At 40.8% G+C, this 17,225-nt stretch overlaps 2 protein-coding genes across 2 annotated transcripts; one reads left to right on the top strand and one right to left on the bottom strand.

Annotated features, from left to right (window-relative positions):
- Positions 1-593: 593 nt before the first annotated feature.
- LOC130140541 (uncharacterized) lies at positions 594-1,079 on the top strand. Its single transcript, XM_056320171.1, has one exon. The coding sequence runs from the start codon at positions 594-596 to the stop codon at positions 1,077-1,079; it is 486 nt and encodes a 161-aa protein (XP_056176146.1).
- Positions 1,080-7,766: 6,687 nt separating this feature from the next.
- Positions 7,767-8,426, bottom strand: LOC115670217 (uncharacterized). The gene has a single exon (XM_030591432.2). The coding sequence runs from the start codon at positions 8,374-8,376 to the stop codon at positions 7,879-7,881; it is 498 nt and encodes a 165-aa protein (XP_030447292.2). The 5' UTR covers positions 8,377-8,426; the 3' UTR covers positions 7,767-7,878.
- Positions 8,427-17,225: the final 8,799 nt, after the last annotated feature.

Genomic DNA, 17,225 nt, shown 5'->3' with positions numbered 1-17,225 from the left:
GCTGGCTGTTTGAAGCGTAATTAAGTATTTTACCGCCTTTCATTTAGTCAGCACTGTGGACTTCTAAATAGTGGTGCCTTCAGAGTCGTTATCTAATTTAAAAAGAAGTTTAATTTGAAAAAGAGTTATGTCTTGATCAAGTTCAAGGATGAATCTGCTCCCCAATCTGCTCCCCGGATAAGCACGTTTCGAGGACGGCGAATGAATCATCACAGCTGTTTTTGCTCCTTGATTTTATTGGTCGAAGATGCTGTACGTACGCAGTTGCTTACAAGGTAGACTTTACCTCCTGTACATTCGTTGCAACACAGGTAGATGTTACGTAAGATCATGCATGCAATTTGTTAAAGTAATCCCGACAATAGTTGTGCTGCTGATTATTCTAAATTTTCTTTTGTGGTGGTGTTTCTCTTTGACTAATTAATTGCGTTAGTTGTTGACTTTGTGGAACCCTCCGTTTGCTGTATATATAATCAGAGCAGGCTCGCTGGATCCTGCCACGGGAGTTGAGCCGATCAAGTCTCGAATCTCGGTGACTTTGTGGGTGTCTCTCGCCGAACCCAAGATCCAAAAGAAAGAAAATGAGGGTGAACATGGAGGAAGAAGATGGTGGTGGAAACCCTACTCACAAGGCGCTGAACAAGAAGGTGGTGGCGATGCTGTACAAGGCGTTGGCGGCTGGCGACAGGGATGCGGTCTCGAAGCTAGTGACGTCGAACGACGACCTGGAGTGGAGATACCACGGGCCTCCGCAGTGCCAGTACATGATGCGGGCGCTCACGGGTCACCACCGGCGGCGCGAACGAGAGGTCCGGAAGTTCAGTTTCAAGCCCAGGAGGATCATGGCCTTCTGCGACCGGGTGATCGTCGAGGGTTGGGATGGACTGGATGCCTACTGGGTGCACGTTTGGACCCTCAAGATGGACGGTTCCCACCCCGTCATCGCCGAGTTCCGCGAGTACTTCAACACATGGCTCACCGTGCTCATCCGATCCTTTGGTAAAGAGGTTAGGGTGTGGCAGAGTGAGCCCCGGTTGCATCGTAACCGCTCCTTGCCGGACATTGTCCTCGCTATTTGATCCGTATTCAATTTCCTTTTGCATTTGATTCTCTTTCACATATGAAATAAAAGTCTTATTGTAAAAATAACATGGTAAACAACGCGAGTATCGGTACCTACTCCATAAAGAGAACGAATCACAGAGAATGCACTATTTATAGCAAAGTTATAGGGTTACAATGAATCACCTCTATGTTCCTAAGTCCTTAGACACAAATCCTCACAAGCACTCACGTTTCTCTCGTCAAGTTTTGTTAGAAAATCCTAAGAGGCTCTCTCTGTACAACTTATGTTTGTGTTTTATTCAAAATAGGAGAAAAAACTTACTTATGATGAAAAAAATGCATCAAAAGGCGTTTCCATCGGATATCAAGTCGAGTGACGGCCCCCAGTGCTGGTATCACGCATTCCGACGGAACACCCCCACAATATGCTTTCTGGTCTGCTGGCCGACGATCCGGCCTTAGTGTGGTCGGGCTGATGGATCAACCCGGATTTGGGGCATTTTCGAGACAATCTTCTGTCATACATGACATGATCTTACGCTGCGATCAAAACTCCAAAATAACGAACTCGGCAAGAAATTGAGCAACAAAAACTGAACAGTTCTCCTGTATCTTCGCATAAGGCAGAGATTGTATAGGGAAACTTGTGCTTGAAGAGAGCAATTTGGGAGAGTACACGTATGCCGCTCTGTTGTAATCCAATTATAATTGATTTCATGATGCATGGCAAAAACATGTCCAGTCTAAATGGATGAATGTGTCAAATGAACAAAAGATCCTATAAATATCTTTTATTAGATAGGTTATAGGGATAATTTTCGAGTTACATAATTTGTAAGCCGTCGAAGATCACTCACTGATTTTGTCAGGCCAGTCGACATGATTTTGATGATAGGATGAAATTCACGTCTTTCAACTAAATTTTTCTCATAAGTTTGATTATGTGACTAGTTGTGGAAGGCAAAATGGTCATATATCATCTATCTAAGTTAGAAAAAAATATAGGGACGAATAAATAATATAATGCCGATAAGTGAACGAGGAGATCTTCCAAATAGCATAACCATATGGCATATTCGAGTGATCCAAGTAATATAGTTTCACGCATGCTTTCCATCTAATGTTTTATTAGGAGAATTGTAAAAAGCCTCCTAACGTTTCCATCTACGTATCAAATGTCACTCGAATATGCCATCTGTCTTGATAGATGCTTTGTTCCCTAGAAATGTGGAAACGCACGCGCGCGAATTTGTGATTTTATGGCAATTTCGTCAGTCGTCTACAAAAAGAAAAAAAAAATTGGTTAATGCTTAAACATCATAGAGCTAAATATATTATAAGATGCTTAAAAGTGCGTGATTTACCCTAGAGCTAAAATTCCGACAAGAATGCGTGATTGGAGCAAATGGCAAATGCTCATCGTATACAATCCTGAAACATATTACTTATTAGTCTCTATATTTGTTTTTCTCACGCATATAGATGATATATGACCTCTTTGCCTTCCACAACTAGTCATATAGTTAGACTTGTGAGAAAAATTTGGCTGAAAGTCGTGAATTTCATCCTATCATCAAAATAATGCCGACTTGCCTGACATGATCAGTGAGTGATCTTCGTCGGCCTACAAATTAGGGAAATTTTCAATTAAAGATCCAAAGTGGGTCTCTTTTTTCAAAAAAGAACCACAAGTGGACAATGCTTCAATTAAGGACCCAAAGTGCCCAAACTAGTCTCAAATAAGGACCCAGCTCGCCGGCCGGCCAAATGTTCGCCGGCCGGCGACCGTGAGACATTTTTCGGCGCCGGAATAGGGGCAATTTTGTCTTTTTCTTTCTTTTTCCTTTTTTCTTTTCTCTCTTCCCTCTTGTGGCCATCGCCGTCGCGTCACTTTGCGTGAGGGCGGCGCCAGCCGTCGCCTCGCCGCCCTTGATCGTCGGGCGAGGGCAAGGGCAGCCCTTGCCGAATCTGGCGAGGGCGAGGGCGACCCTCGTCCGACGCCGGTGAGGCCGAGGGCGGCCCTCGCCGCAGCCCTCGCCGCAACCCTCGCCAGCCCAGTCGAGGGCGGTTCTCGCCCACCCAGATCCGGCGAGGGGCACCCTTGGCCTCGCCAGCCCAAGCGAGTATTTCCCTCGCCGGTGTCGGGCGAGGGCAACCCTCCTCTGGGCTGGTGAGGGTTGCGACGGGGGCCGCCCTCAGCCTCGCCGGCGTTGGGCAAGGGCGGTCCTCGCCAGATCCGACGAGGGCAACCCTCCCCCGATCCGACGAGGGTGAGGGCGGCTCTCGCTCGCCTAGGCGAGGGCCACCCTCGCCCACCCAAGTGGGGGCGGCCGTCGCCCAACGCTGGTGAAGGCGGCTCTCGCCTAAGGCCGGCGGACGTCGCCGGCGATGGCCACAAGAGGGAAGAGAGAAAAGAAAAAGACAAAATTGACCCTATTCCGGTGCCGGAATATGTCTCACGGTTGCCAGCCGGCGAACATTTGGCCGGCCGGCGAGCTGGGTTCTTATTTGAGACTAGTTTGAGTATTTTGGGTCATTAATTGAAACATTGTCCACTTGGGGTTCTTTTTTGAAAAAAGAGACCAACTTTGAGTCCTTAATTGAAATTTTCCCTGCAAATTATGTAACTCGAAGATGATCCATATAACCTATCTAATAAAAGAGATATATATATATATATATAGAGAGAGAGAGAGAGAGAGAGAGAGAGAGAGAGAGAGAGAGAGAGAGATCTTTTGATCATTTGACACATCCATCCATTTAGACTGGTCATGTTTTTGCCATGCGTCATGAAATCAATTAAAATTGGACTTACAATAGAGGGGCATACTTGTACTCTCTTCAAGCACTTGTTTCCCTATACAATCTCCGCCTTATGCGAAAATACATGAGACATGGTCAGTTTTTGTTGCTCAATTTCTTGCTGAGTTCGTTGTTTTGGAGTTTGGATCAAAGCTTAAGATTATGTCATATATGACAGAGAAGATTGTCTTGAAAATGCCCCAAATCACGGTTCATACGGGAACCCGACCGCACTTAGGCCGAATTGTCAGCCAGCAGACCAGAAAGCATATTGTAGGGGTGTCCCGTCGGAATGTGTGGTACTTGAATTGGAGGCAGGTGTGACATATGAAATTTTCGACTTTCAATAATAGTATTTAGGATGATTTTGCGTTACAGTTACCGCTTGTAGTCCGATGTGTTAATATTAAGTTACTAAATATTAACATGTATGTTGATGGTGTAGAGTTGGGGTAATTGATTTACTGCCATATTAGTTGTAGAAAAAGACGGATATGCTCCGAATTACTTGTTTGATGGTTTTCAAGTTTTAAATTTCCAGAGTTACGATTTTCCAAGCATTCGACATTTTCACTAATAATTTTGGTGAGTTCAAAATATTTTTCAGACTTATAAATGTTCGGAATGGACACTGATTTCTTAATTTACATACTAATTTTCTTGACATCTTAATAACTTAACAAAATATTTACTTTGGAAACAACACATATGAGCCATTTCTTAAACTTTAACTGGTGCCACCTCTCTTCATGTTCAACCAATTATGTTAAATCACATGCCCTTAGTCATGCATTATTTCACCTATCCTTAGCCAATTAATGCCCTTATGACTCATCAACTTACTTAGCCATACCCACCCATCGGCGTGGCCAGCGTTGGTTTGCGCCGCTCCTTTCACGAGAGGTCCCGGGTTCAAACTCGCCCATCGTGATTTAAGGGGGGTCGTGGCGGTGGGATGCCGCGCTAGCCCTCCTCGAGGACTAGTCGGGCATCACCGCTGGTTTGAGCCCTAGCTCGCCGGCCGCGCGGACACCTCGATTATCAAAAAAAAAAAAAACTTACTTAGCCATGAAGGAGACATATTTCATTTGAACCAAAATATCTCCTCTTGGTTACTCTTAATAAGCCACTTGTACACCCTAGCTATTCACTTAGGGCCACATGAAACATTTCTATTGGAACACTTATCTTTCTAACTTTTACACCTAGCATTTTAACCCGAGGTCATTTATTACTTCAACTTTGGTTAACCGATCTCATCTTTTATAACCCTTGCCTTGGCCATGTAAATGGATTCCGGAGAGCTTTCAAGTTCTAAAGATAGAATTCCCCACTACGTTAACTTCCAACTACCAACTTCCTTCTTCAACTTTCGTTTCAATTTCCGCGAGTAAAAGTAAAGATCCCTTCATTGTTTTATCAAAACTTCAAAATTCTATCTTTCAAGAGTTGCAAGGTGATTTGGTGGACTTTATTCTTTTTTCTTAAACTAGTTTTATTAAAAGATTGAAAGTTGTTAATCTTTTTTCTTGCTTATCTTGCTTTGAAGGTAATTAAGGTGCTAAGTGTCCAAGTCTTTATTCGAGGTAAGTGAAAATTCTAGGGGTTAGTTGATGGTTGTTATATTTTGTTTGGCCTTCGTTGTCAACTATAAGTAAGTTTTAATCATGATATGTGAAATCTTTGTGTTTACTTGAATTGGATCGTTAAGCTTGTTCCGTGCCTAGGAGATGTTTGATGGATTTCCTAAGCGGTGTTTGATTGTTTCTCTAAGATGTGATAACAATTTTTAGTGTGAAAGATGGGGGAAACAACGAATACCTAACTTGAAAGTGATATTTTTGTAATTTGATTAAGTTACCGAATTACTAGCTAAGGGCGCGAATGATAACCATTCTGCTCCAGAAATCAATTTCATGCCAGAAATACATTTTTCTATTTCTATTCCATGGACAAGTTTCTAAGCCAAAATATGCGTTTGATCACGACACAAAATTTCTCCCTCCCGAGCGGCCGGTGAGCAGAAGGCAACGTATGGCGGACGGCGAGCTGTGGCGAGAGGTGGTCGGCGACAGGAGGCGGATAGCGGCGGGAGGTGGCTGGCATTGGGCGGCGGAGGAGGATGGTAATGAGAGGCGGATAGCGATGGAGGACGGCGACGGGAGGCGGTCGGCGTTGGGTGGCGAAGGATGGCAGACAGCGGGCGGAGGGAGATGGTGACGGGAGGCGGCCGGGACGGTGGCGGACGGCGACGAACGACGGCCGGCAGGCGGCGGACAATGACGGCCAGCGGGGTGGGAGACAACCGGCGGCGACGAGGGGCGGTGGGTGGGCAGCCGGTTAGCAGTGAAGGCAAGTGATGAGAAGAGTTTTTATTTCTCATTTATGTTCCAAACCTATTTCTGGAGTAGAAATTTGTTCCAAAAATAGAAAAATGAAATTGCGTTACCGAACGAATTTATATTCCAAACCTGTTCTTGGGAACAAAAAAATAGAAAAATAGAGAAACAGAATAATTATCATGCGCTCCCTAAGTGTTGTCGATTAATCATGTGATTAATCTTTGAGTTGTCGATGTTCATGTTATCAATTAATTGAGTTGTCGATGTTCACATTGTTGATTAATTGAGTTGTCGATATTCATGTTGTTGATTATTGGGTTATCGATGTTTATGTTGCCAACTCTCTAAATATGTTATCAATTCTTGCATGAGAAAAGAAATGAGGTAAACATGTCATTATCATTAGCCATGTATGTAATCATTGAAAAAGCAAGGTAATTGTATTTCGAAAATGATTTGCATAAAAATGTGTTTAGTACCGGATGTTGATTCTTGGAAATGAATGTCGATTTTGTTGTAGATGCGAGGGAAATGATGTGACTATAATGTTACCATGTGCACGGTTATTATGGGATTAAATATGGAAAGTATTATGTTATATGTGCGTATATATATTCCGTCACCCATATATTAGTGGTGATGATGCGCCGTGTGTCGGGATGCCCCGGGAGTGTTCGGGATGAGAAGTAATGACAATAATATATCTATATATGCATATATAAATAAATGTTAGTTCATATGTCTATTAATGAACACGTTGGTGATAACCGTGTCTCATAATATGTTATGCCATATGCTTACATTTGAGGGAAAAATCTCATGCAATGTTGTTATCGGTTTACATCGACATATCATGATATGAAATATAATGCATTTACTCTCTCCCTCGTCATTCATTATTATCTTGTGTTGTTTGTTAGTACCAGATTGAGTGATAAGATGATCTCTTATCTTAGACCTAGAGATTTCATTTACTGAGTTTCGGCTCATCCCTTATTTTTCAGTTTGTAAGATGGTCCCCCTAGACATGGCCCTGGAGGGAACCAGATGATGTTGGAGGCCATCAATCCTTGAGTTAGATGGTGGTTTGGTTAGTATCGGTGTATCGTTGTTAAGTGACCTTGACCCTTCGCAGGACTATGTATTTTGTTATGAGACATGTATATTATTAAACTCGTGCAATTTTCTTGTAAGGAATGTTGTGAAAATTTTATTGTGCTTCTACATGCGTAATTATAACTATGAGTATAAACAGAAAGGACACGTGCCGTGTGTGACATTCTGGGGCATCACAGCGGGTATCCAAACAGCTCTTTTTATATATTCAGTGGGAACGTGTTTTGACGCACTTTTCCATTTATAAGTAAGTTTTTTCTCCTTTTTGGAATAAAACACAAACGCAAGTTGTACAGAGAGTCTCTTAGGATTTTCTAACAAAACTTGGCTAGAGAAACATGAGTGCTTCTGATGATTTGTGTCTTAGGACTTAGGAACATATAGTTGATTAATTGCAACTCTATAACTTTGCTATAAATAGTGGATCCTTTGCGATTGGCTCTCCCCGTGGACTAGCTACCGATGCTTGCGTTATCTACCACCTTATTTTTACAATAAGACTTTTATTTCATACATAAAAGAGAATCAAATGCAAAAGGAAATGGAACACGGATCAAATAGCGAGGACGATGTCCGGCAAGGAGCGGTTACGATGCAACCGAGGCTCGCTCTGCCACACCCTAACCTCTTTACCAAAGGATCGGACGAGCACGGTGAGCCATGTGTTGAAGTACTCACGGAACTCGGCGATGACGGGGCGGGAACCATCCATCTTGAGGGTCCAAACGTGCACCCAGTAGTCATCCAGTCCGTCCCAACCCTCGACGATGACCCGGTCGCGGAAGGCCATGATCCTCCTGGGCTTGAACTTGAACTTCTGGTCCTCCGGCTCGTGCCGCCGGTGGTGACCCGTGAGCGCCCGCATCATGTACTGGCACTGCGGAGGCCCGTGGTATCTCCACTCCAAGTCATCGTTCGACGTCGCCAGCTTCGAGACCGTGTCCCCGTCGCCGGCTGCCAACGCCTTGTACAGCATGGCCACCACCTTCTTGTTCAGCGCCTTGTGAGTAGGGTTTCCACCGCCATCTTCCGCCTCCATCTTCACCCTCATTCTCTTTCTCTTTTGATCGGCGAGAGACACCCCCAAACGCACTGAGATTCGAGACTTGATCGGCTCAACTCCCGTGGTAGGATCCAACGAGCCCGCTCTGCTTCTATACACTCAGCAAACAGAGGGTTCCACGAAGTCAACAACTAATGCAATTAATTAGTCAACAAGAAACACTACCCCAAAAGAAAATTTGGCAACAAGGAAAGGCACATCTAGGGTTGGGAATTGTTGGTGTTATTTTAACAAATCGCATGCACGATCTTACGTAACAATCCCCCGTGCACCTAGTAAGCAGCTGTGCATGTATCGAACTTTGCTTGGACCAATAAAAATAACAAGAGAAAGAAATTGAACAGCTATTGAGATTCCTTCGTTTTCCTCAAAACGGGTTGATCTGGGGAGCAGATTCATCCTTGCCCCTGATCAAGACGAAGCTCTTTTGAGATTGGTTGCCCAACGTGACGACACAACCCTTCAAATCAAACTTTCTTTTTTTAATTATGTTTCAATGTCCCCAGTACTTACTACATGACAGGCAATAAAATACTTAATTAGGCTTCAAACAGCCAACGCATATTTTAATTATTTATTTTATTTAGCATCCTTGATTATAAAATCGAAAAATATACCTTAGCTCCAAACAGACTTTTGGCTAAATTATACAACTATTCTCTATATACTTATTACACGACTAGGAAACTCATAAAACACTCTGCAAGCTCCCTAAACTGGTCTTGGCATAGAGCAATTTGCACGCAGTTTGTGGGATTCAAAGGAGTGACTTTTGGTTTCTGAGCTAGAAATCCCCAACGTCCCAACCAATTGTACCAACCTTGGGGGATGATTACATTGAATTCCATTAATTCTATGTAAAGACTATCATCAAGAAAATTTGGTGATATACGGATGGGAGGAAATGGTCGAAGCCAATTTTAAATCCGACTCAGCGAGATATCCGTGACGTATACACGCGAAATCCCTATTCTTCTTTCCTTTTCTTTCTTCTTCTTCTTCTTTCTTTTTCCCTCCTTCCTTTCTAATGCTAGCTCTCGGCCTCCTATTGTTGAACGTGCCTTCTTTCCTCTTTGTGTTGACTTTTCAAAGTTTTTTTTTCTTTTTTTCCTTTTGGACTTTTTAAAGCCCATATTTTACTACCCTCTCCCCACTCTCTTATAAAGCTTAAGGCTTGGGGTCATTGGAGCTCGAGCGACCCGCGCTCGACATTGGTAGGGATGGGCACGATCGGGGAGTTCCCTCAAGCACAACAAGCTTCATGACAGAGCATCTAGGAGCCGTGTGAGCTGTGTGGCACAGGTCGCTAGTCTCCCACAACGATGGCCAGGAGAGATCAGGCCTCGATTTGGTCCAGATCGAGTTGTATGGCCTCGATCTGGACCAAATCTAAGGTAGTAACCATCGGCAGCCTAGAGTTCGAGGTCGGCGAGGGCGAGGGACTAGGCTAGGGAATTGTCAGCCACCCGGTGATGGGGTAGGAAAGAGAAGTGTATGTTAGGGTTTGGAGATCTTTTTTTCTTTTATGGCAGCTTGGGAATGTAAATTGACAATAACCGTAAACAACTGGAGCCACGAGGATGCAAATTGATATGAAAGTACGTGGCAAAACTCAGCATGCAAATTGGATGCATCAGAAAGTGGAAATGGTATTTTATATGTAGGAAGTAGGTGCATACGTGAGGAGGAGGCTTTTTACCAGGATAATTCAAACTTTCACAGGATCACTCGAATTTGCGAAATGACCTATTATATTTCTCGATCCTGCCAAAAGTGAATGAGACAACCGTTGTAGCTGACGTTTGTGCAGTACATGATACCATTCACAGGTAATCTTGGGCAAAAGATGTCTTGACAGATGGTTTGATCCCCAGATACGTGGAAAGGCACGCGTGCGAAGGGATTTTATGGCAATTTCGTCGGTCGCTCTAAAAAAAAAATAAAATTGGTCAACTCTTAACGTCATAGTCAGGAGTGCGAAAAAAAATCGGGATAGCTTGAATGGACCGGCTCTGGGCATTTCTCGATTCCAGGACGAAATCACCCATCCGGACCACCTTGACCTTGTATACACACATATTAATACTTAAGTTTTCAAAATCAAAACCCTAATTCCCTTATTTCGCTCTCGGTCTCAACTCGGCCGCACCTCTAGCCGTCCCACGCAGTCACAGCGAGAGCCTCGCCTCCCTCTCTCGCTCTCGGTCCCCTCCGGTCTCCTCACTCCCTTTCTTTTAAATTCAAAACGCCACTTCGCATCTTCAACTCCCGAACCAGCCTCCTCTTTAGCTCCCCCGTCTCTCTCTCTCGACTTGCACCCTCGTCTTCACCATAGTTTTGCCCCTCTCTCTCTCTCTCTCTCTCTATCTGTCTATCTCTCAGGGCTTAATGGAGTTTCCGGGCTTTTGATTTGATGGCTAAAATGCTGCAAATGTTCGATTTCTCGGCTTGCTTGATGGGTTTGTATAATATTGGTTGATTTACTTTATCTTGGCGTACTCCGTATCGGATCTGAGGCTGCTGGGGTCCTTTCTTTTGTTGAGTTTGTTTTGGTGCTTCTGTTTCTGTGTTTAATGTGGTTTTAAGATAGTTCCTTGGAAGGAGATTAATAGGTTTTTTCGTTGAAAATTTTAGATCTCCATTTTCAAATCGTCCATTTTCTTTGTCTCTGTAGACTAGTTTCATGAAACCAGCGGACGGTTCATAGTTCCCATTTTGTGGAACCGGCCCTTAATGGGTGGTTGCCGGGGTGAGAACCACCTACCCTGAAACCGATCACCCATAGTCATAGAGCTATATATACTTATATAATGAAATGCTATCTGCTATATTCTTGTGTGTTTGTTAAGAAAAAAGAAAAACAAAGTTTATTTTCAGATTTAGAGGCTTTATATCTCTTTAACCAAGCTTTGACGAATCTTGATTTTGCAATTGACTTGTTTTAAGCGCAGTGCTGAGTCGGTTAATTTGGAGACTGACTAAGTCACTTAATTAGTGGTTAAATCACGATGTTATATCTTTTCATATCTTAGGTTTACTTATTTTTGGTCAAACTATAGAATTTATTACTATTTGAACCCAACATGTGTAGGTGAGATAATGATAACCCAACAACAATTCACAATAATTTTGTGTATGGAGAAAGAAAATCCATAATTGGCGAATGAAGCGCAAGACCGAATGACCAGAGAAATTCAAAAGAAAAAACTCAACTAAAACAGAACTATTTCTCTCTTCGTTATGCAATTGTATGTTATAATTTTAATAATTTAGAGCATCGCTTAGCAATAAGCATTCCGTCACAACGTATATGATTATACTAATTAAGGTTTTTTATTTTCAATTGATTGAAATTTAATTAACGGGTAAGTTGGTTATCATCATCAAAATGAATATCATTATACTAATTAAGCCCAACTATCGGTAAGTTGGTGGGCTTCATGTTCCTATTGTTAGATATCTCTAATACGTAGTGGGCCTAAAAAACCCTAAGATTTCTCAAGGCAAGATTAATCAAAGTGGGCTAGATGCGTTATGAACAGGATCGACAAGTCGATGCTTTCAATGATGGATGATTCGGTAAGTTGATTTCTCAACTCAAAAGAATTATTATGGTCTCAAATTTTGTTATCTTCCAAGACTACAGCAACATATAAAGTAATTCCTCGTGAATCATCTGACCTAAACATGGATAGCATAGGTTTGAGTGGATCGAAGATGGGATGTTAGTCGTGTGCGTAAAAGGTGACTCGAGATGCCGATTGACCCCAATACAAATGAAATCAGGGGTAAAACTAGATTAATGATTCTCGTGGCCCCGCAAAGTTGCGTGGAATCTCCGTGTATTGGAAAATTATATTGACGCCCCTTGGAAGAATCTATTTTGTCCATTTTGGGTTGAAAGTAAATATTTCATTAATATCTCAAGATCTCAAAGTGATACAGGAGAGGTTTAAGACAAAATAAATCCCAAACAACAAAGTAATAATAAAGCACAAACTGCTTTGATAAGCATACAATCATCCCACAAGAACAGTTCTATCTTAGCATCAAAACAGAACGAACGACGGCTGATCACCGAATCTCGCATCATCATAAGTGATGAGCACATACTGAAATGTCTTTCTCTAATAGCTACGGCTTGCCTGGTGGACGTTGCACGCTTAGGTTTAGCATCCTCACTACCAGCATTGTATGGAGACACCAAAAACAGGTTCAACAAGTTTCGAAATCTAGATCTAGATCGAGAGAGATTGAACGAGCACAGAAATGCTACTAAGGAACTCTCAGAACTAAATCTAGATCAAGATATGAGAGCTTTCAAAACTCGAAAAAGTCGTATAATCGCTTTCAATACAATACGAACTCATCGTCTTTCTCCTTAGTCCTTTCAAACTTCTGGGTTTGGAGGATTTGAAGCAGGGGATGGAAGCGGAAGATATGTCCACCGAGCAAAGAAGAGCATAAGCAACGAGCCAAGAAAAAAATGAAAAAATGTAGATAAATACAATAAGATACTCCCGGATCAGATAGTGAGAGAAAATATCGGTTCGAATTGAGAAGATGGAGCCTCCCTCAGAAAACGAAGGCATCATGCCAGATTGATTATTGGTATGGAAGTATGATTAGGCATCCTTATTATGCGTTCTTTATAGTCATTTTCCTTCTACCAAATTTTTAATAATTAGGTTCGAGATGGATGCAAATGATTTTCAGGAGGAGAATAGTAATAAAGATTTCCAAAGTGGAGCATGTGGTATATAAAAGAGATTGGTAGACACTTTTGTATATGCACAATTTGGAAAAGATTGCAATCGTAGAAAGAAAAATATGACTTGAGTCAATTTAGGAAATCGATTTAAATTATTGTAGGATACGGAAAATTGCTTAAATTCAAAATCTACATAGAAAAGACTTATTGGATAACAGATAATTATGGTAAGACTTAAATTACTATTTCCCATCATTCAATAAAATCATTATTTATTTTTAGCTAGCTAGGATGGAAAATTTTGGAATTTTTAGGCAAAAGTTTGAGTTTGCAGATTTTTTTTAGAGAAAATGATACAAATAGTCCCTGAACTTTAGCTCAATATGCAATGTAGTCCCTGAATTTTAATTCAATCTACAATGTGATCCTTGAATAGTTTAATTTTTTCAATCTCATCTTTGAACCCTTGGTAAATGTTCAATTTAGATTCTGAATTATATGAAAATGTTCAATGTAATCATTCCATTAATTCAAGTTCAGGGAATATATTGAATATATACTAAAATTTTAGGGACCACATTGAACAATAGGTTCAAGGACTATATTAAACAAATTAAAAGTTCATGGACCAAAATTTAAGTACTGTTTGTGTTATTATTATTATTATTATTTATGTTTGATAAAACTATCGGATTTTTTTTAACAAGAGATGATATATATATATATATATATATATATATATATATATATATATTGATGTGAAATGTAAGTACCATTCATAAGTTGACGTACAAAAGCTTAGGGGCATACCCCAGCATTACAAAGAGGACTATGATCACGAAAAAAAGTCTCCATATATTAACCAATATTACATTTGCCCTAGAATGTCTGAAAGTTTTGTAGTACGAAGCTCGCCCTCTGACAAATTTACGAACTTTAGCTAAGATGATGGGGGCATCATGTAACTTGTGTTGGAAACGTCTATGATTACGCTCCATCCAGATACAATAAATGGTCGCTAGGAAAGATACATTGAGAAGTCTAGCTGCCAAATCCTTGTCTTTGGTACCACTTGTCATCCATTCGAGTTCTTCTTTCCATCCTCCTATATACCGCAGGATTTCATATTGTGCAAGGATAGTACGCCAAATGTTTTTAGTCTAGGTGCACTGGAAGAATAGATGATCTCTGCTTTCCATATCAAATAGACAGAAATTACAATGGCTATCTACGTCAGACTTCCAACGTGATACAATCTCTGCTAGGGGTAGTCTATCCCTGCATGCTAACCAGCCGATAAAGTTGTGCTTACTGATACTGCCTTTCCAGATCAGCTGGCACCATTCCACAGTTGGTCCCGCCCTCTTGGTTTCATTGTATATCTCTTGGCAACAATATATTGGCTTAGATATGGCTGAAGCTAAAGTGTGACAACCCAGTCCGATGAGGGCGGGGAGTGGTCGCCGGGGTCTGAGGACCTGAACAAGGAGCGGCTCCTGGCAGGCTTCTAGGATGGCGAATGGGGCATGTCTCCTGTCCCACATCGCCTAGGGAAGGAGCCTTGGGCTTGCTTATAAAAGCTTGGGAAGCCTTAACTTGCAAGAGGCCTTTTCTGGGGGTAGTATGGGCTACTCTCGGAGGAACAAAACCGTAAAGACTTAGTGTCCAAAGCGGACAATATCTTGCGAGTGGGACCCAGGTCGTTACAGGCCGGTCCTAATTGAAGGATACGACGCCAAGTCCATGTCATAGTACCCTTGACTTCAAGCTGCATAATCTTCCTCTACATTTTGCATTGTGAACTCATTTACTCCATAGGGAAGATGACGGACAATTTATGAGGTTCCAAAGGATGCGGCCAAGCAAAACTTTGTTCCATAATTTGAGATAAAGCAACACTAGTCCTCCTTCCTTTTTTGGCGAGCAGACAACATCCCAAGCAACTTTGTGAGATCCATGGCCTTCTGTATTTCCAACCCATGAAAATTTTCTAATCTTCTTTTCAACTTCATATATAGTTTGCTTTGACAATAACAACATTTGCATCCAAAACAAATTTGGATTAAAGTGCTTGATCGAGGATGTGGTGATGTGGCATGCTTGAGAGTTTGACTTGGTTTTCCTCTTCTTCTTTTGGATTTGTTGGGTACAAAAAAATTTGGATTTCCACTTATATATTAATTTTGAATTTTGACTCACTATTGAAAAATGAAAAGTCAATACTCACTTTTTTCAAAAACAAATTTGCACATTAACCCCGGAACTTCATTTTTCATTGATTAAAAAAGCAATTTCACATCCATAATTCTATCATTCAAAGCAGTATTAAAAATTTCCAACGCCATACGAAGCCCATTTGTTTAACCGATAGGACAACATTGCAATTTCCTAATTTCTTTTTTTGGTCGAAGCAATTTCCTAATTTAATTGCTATACTTTCACAAATATCCACGGTTGATGGCTTTACATAACAAGACCAAAAGCTCCTGTCACGATGAATCTTACGATGTATAATCATCCGGTAATTGTTAGTAATGTTTATGGAGATTTCAAGGCCGATCCTTAGTCAATTTTTTTTGCGTCAAATCATGTGCATTGGCAATATAATTTGTGTTAATCAACCATTGGATCTCAAACCTTTATTAAATCTATTGAGCATATTTATAATGGTTATACTCGTATAGAGGCGTTTATGCATTAATAATGTTTTCAATTTTTTATTCTTTGAAGAGTTCAAAATTAATTAGTAAAATACAGTATAACTCTCACGAAACGAATACATCAGAGTTATGGAAATTGATCATTTTCGTTTTGTCATCATATCCTGTGCATTGCAAAGGCTCCCATTCCAGTTTTCCAATATAAAAAAAGGACTCCAATGGCAAACCACGATCCGATACGCCTCGAAATCTTGTTCCGCGGGAGGTTTTTCCTTTTCATTTTCGATTGAGCCATCAAATAGTGTTCGGACCAAGTTTCGCGCACCTCGCCTTGTCCATTCTAGGAGTTTTAAATGCACATGCCCCTCCATATTGTTCGGTTGCATTTAAAATTTTACTCCTGAAATGCTTTTGATAAAATTTGAATTCAGAATCATAATAAAATTAATTTTTAATTGTTTAAGGTTATGATGGAAGGGTTTTGTGTTTTTTTTATTATTTCTGGGTCTGTCACTGTCATGTTATATCATTTAAATATTTTAATGTTTTTTTGGTCAAGACATGGATGATTAATTAAACTTAGTGGGCCAACCACTATCGTGCCGTCGCCCACATGCTAACCCTCTAAAGTATTTTGGCACTTACCGACCAAAAAAAAACAAAAGGTACTTTGGCACGACATCCATCTTTTCTCAATAAAATAATAAAAAAAAAAATATTGGTTTGTTCTAAAGTTCAAGAGCATATTCCATGTTCTTCTATCCAACTTTCTTGGTCGGCTAAAATTGAAGCCAATCTTGCAACGAAGAGCTCAAAATTAAGGTCAGATTCTGATAAATTGGACGTGATGAAATCGAACATTCAGCCCCACTTTCGCTTACCAGGACCTGAAGATTAGATTCCATTGACTTATATATCTTAGCAAATCAAATTACCTTTATATATCCGTAAAAATGAATGAAATGTTACTTTAACCAAAACAAAATTGACTTCGTACTCTCTATAATCGGGTTATTCAGGAAAAAACAACACATAAATTGTCAAATTATCAGTGTATATCAAACGACAAGATCGTCGATAAATTTGTCTATTAAGGTGAAATAATAATGTAAAGGAGAAAACGAGGGCATTGGTTGCACAAAAAATTTGAATATGAGTGTCTTAAAAGAGATTTTATGAAGACCACAGAGTTTAATTAAATAAAGCATAAGCGATACAGGTGGTTCGAGACTTGGGTCCATTTGTTTCGCGAGAATTTTGTTGACGAGATACATTTTCTTCATTTTCTAGGATTTCGATCATTTAGAGAAACGAGTCAATGAATTTTTTTTTTCATAATCACCATTTTCCAAATTAATGCCGGTCGGAGATGTAGAATCTATGTTGAATCACTCTTTAGCGGATACACCAAGGCTTGTCTCTCTTTCTTTATTAGAAAGATAAAATCTGTTATACCCTCGTAACTC

This window comes from Syzygium oleosum, unplaced genomic scaffold (assembly GCF_021117445.2).
Source record: "Syzygium oleosum isolate NSW1041296 unplaced genomic scaffold, Sole_v2.1 Sole_v2.19, whole genome shotgun sequence".
In the NCBI taxonomy this organism is placed as follows: domain Eukaryota; kingdom Viridiplantae; phylum Streptophyta; class Magnoliopsida; order Myrtales; family Myrtaceae; genus Syzygium; species Syzygium oleosum.
The sequence above is the reverse complement of the archived record's forward strand: the minus strand, read 5'-3'. Positions and strand labels throughout refer to the sequence as shown.

Bases quoted from the DNA above. Each gene is read 5' to 3' on its own strand.
- LOC130140541 (XM_056320171.1), top strand. From the start codon at position 594: ATGGAGGAAGAAGATGGTGGTGGAAACCCTACTCACAAGGCGCTGAAC.
- LOC115670217 (XM_030591432.2), bottom strand. From the start codon at position 8,376: ATGAGGGTGAAGATGGAGGCGGAAGATGGCGGTGGAAACCCTACTCAC.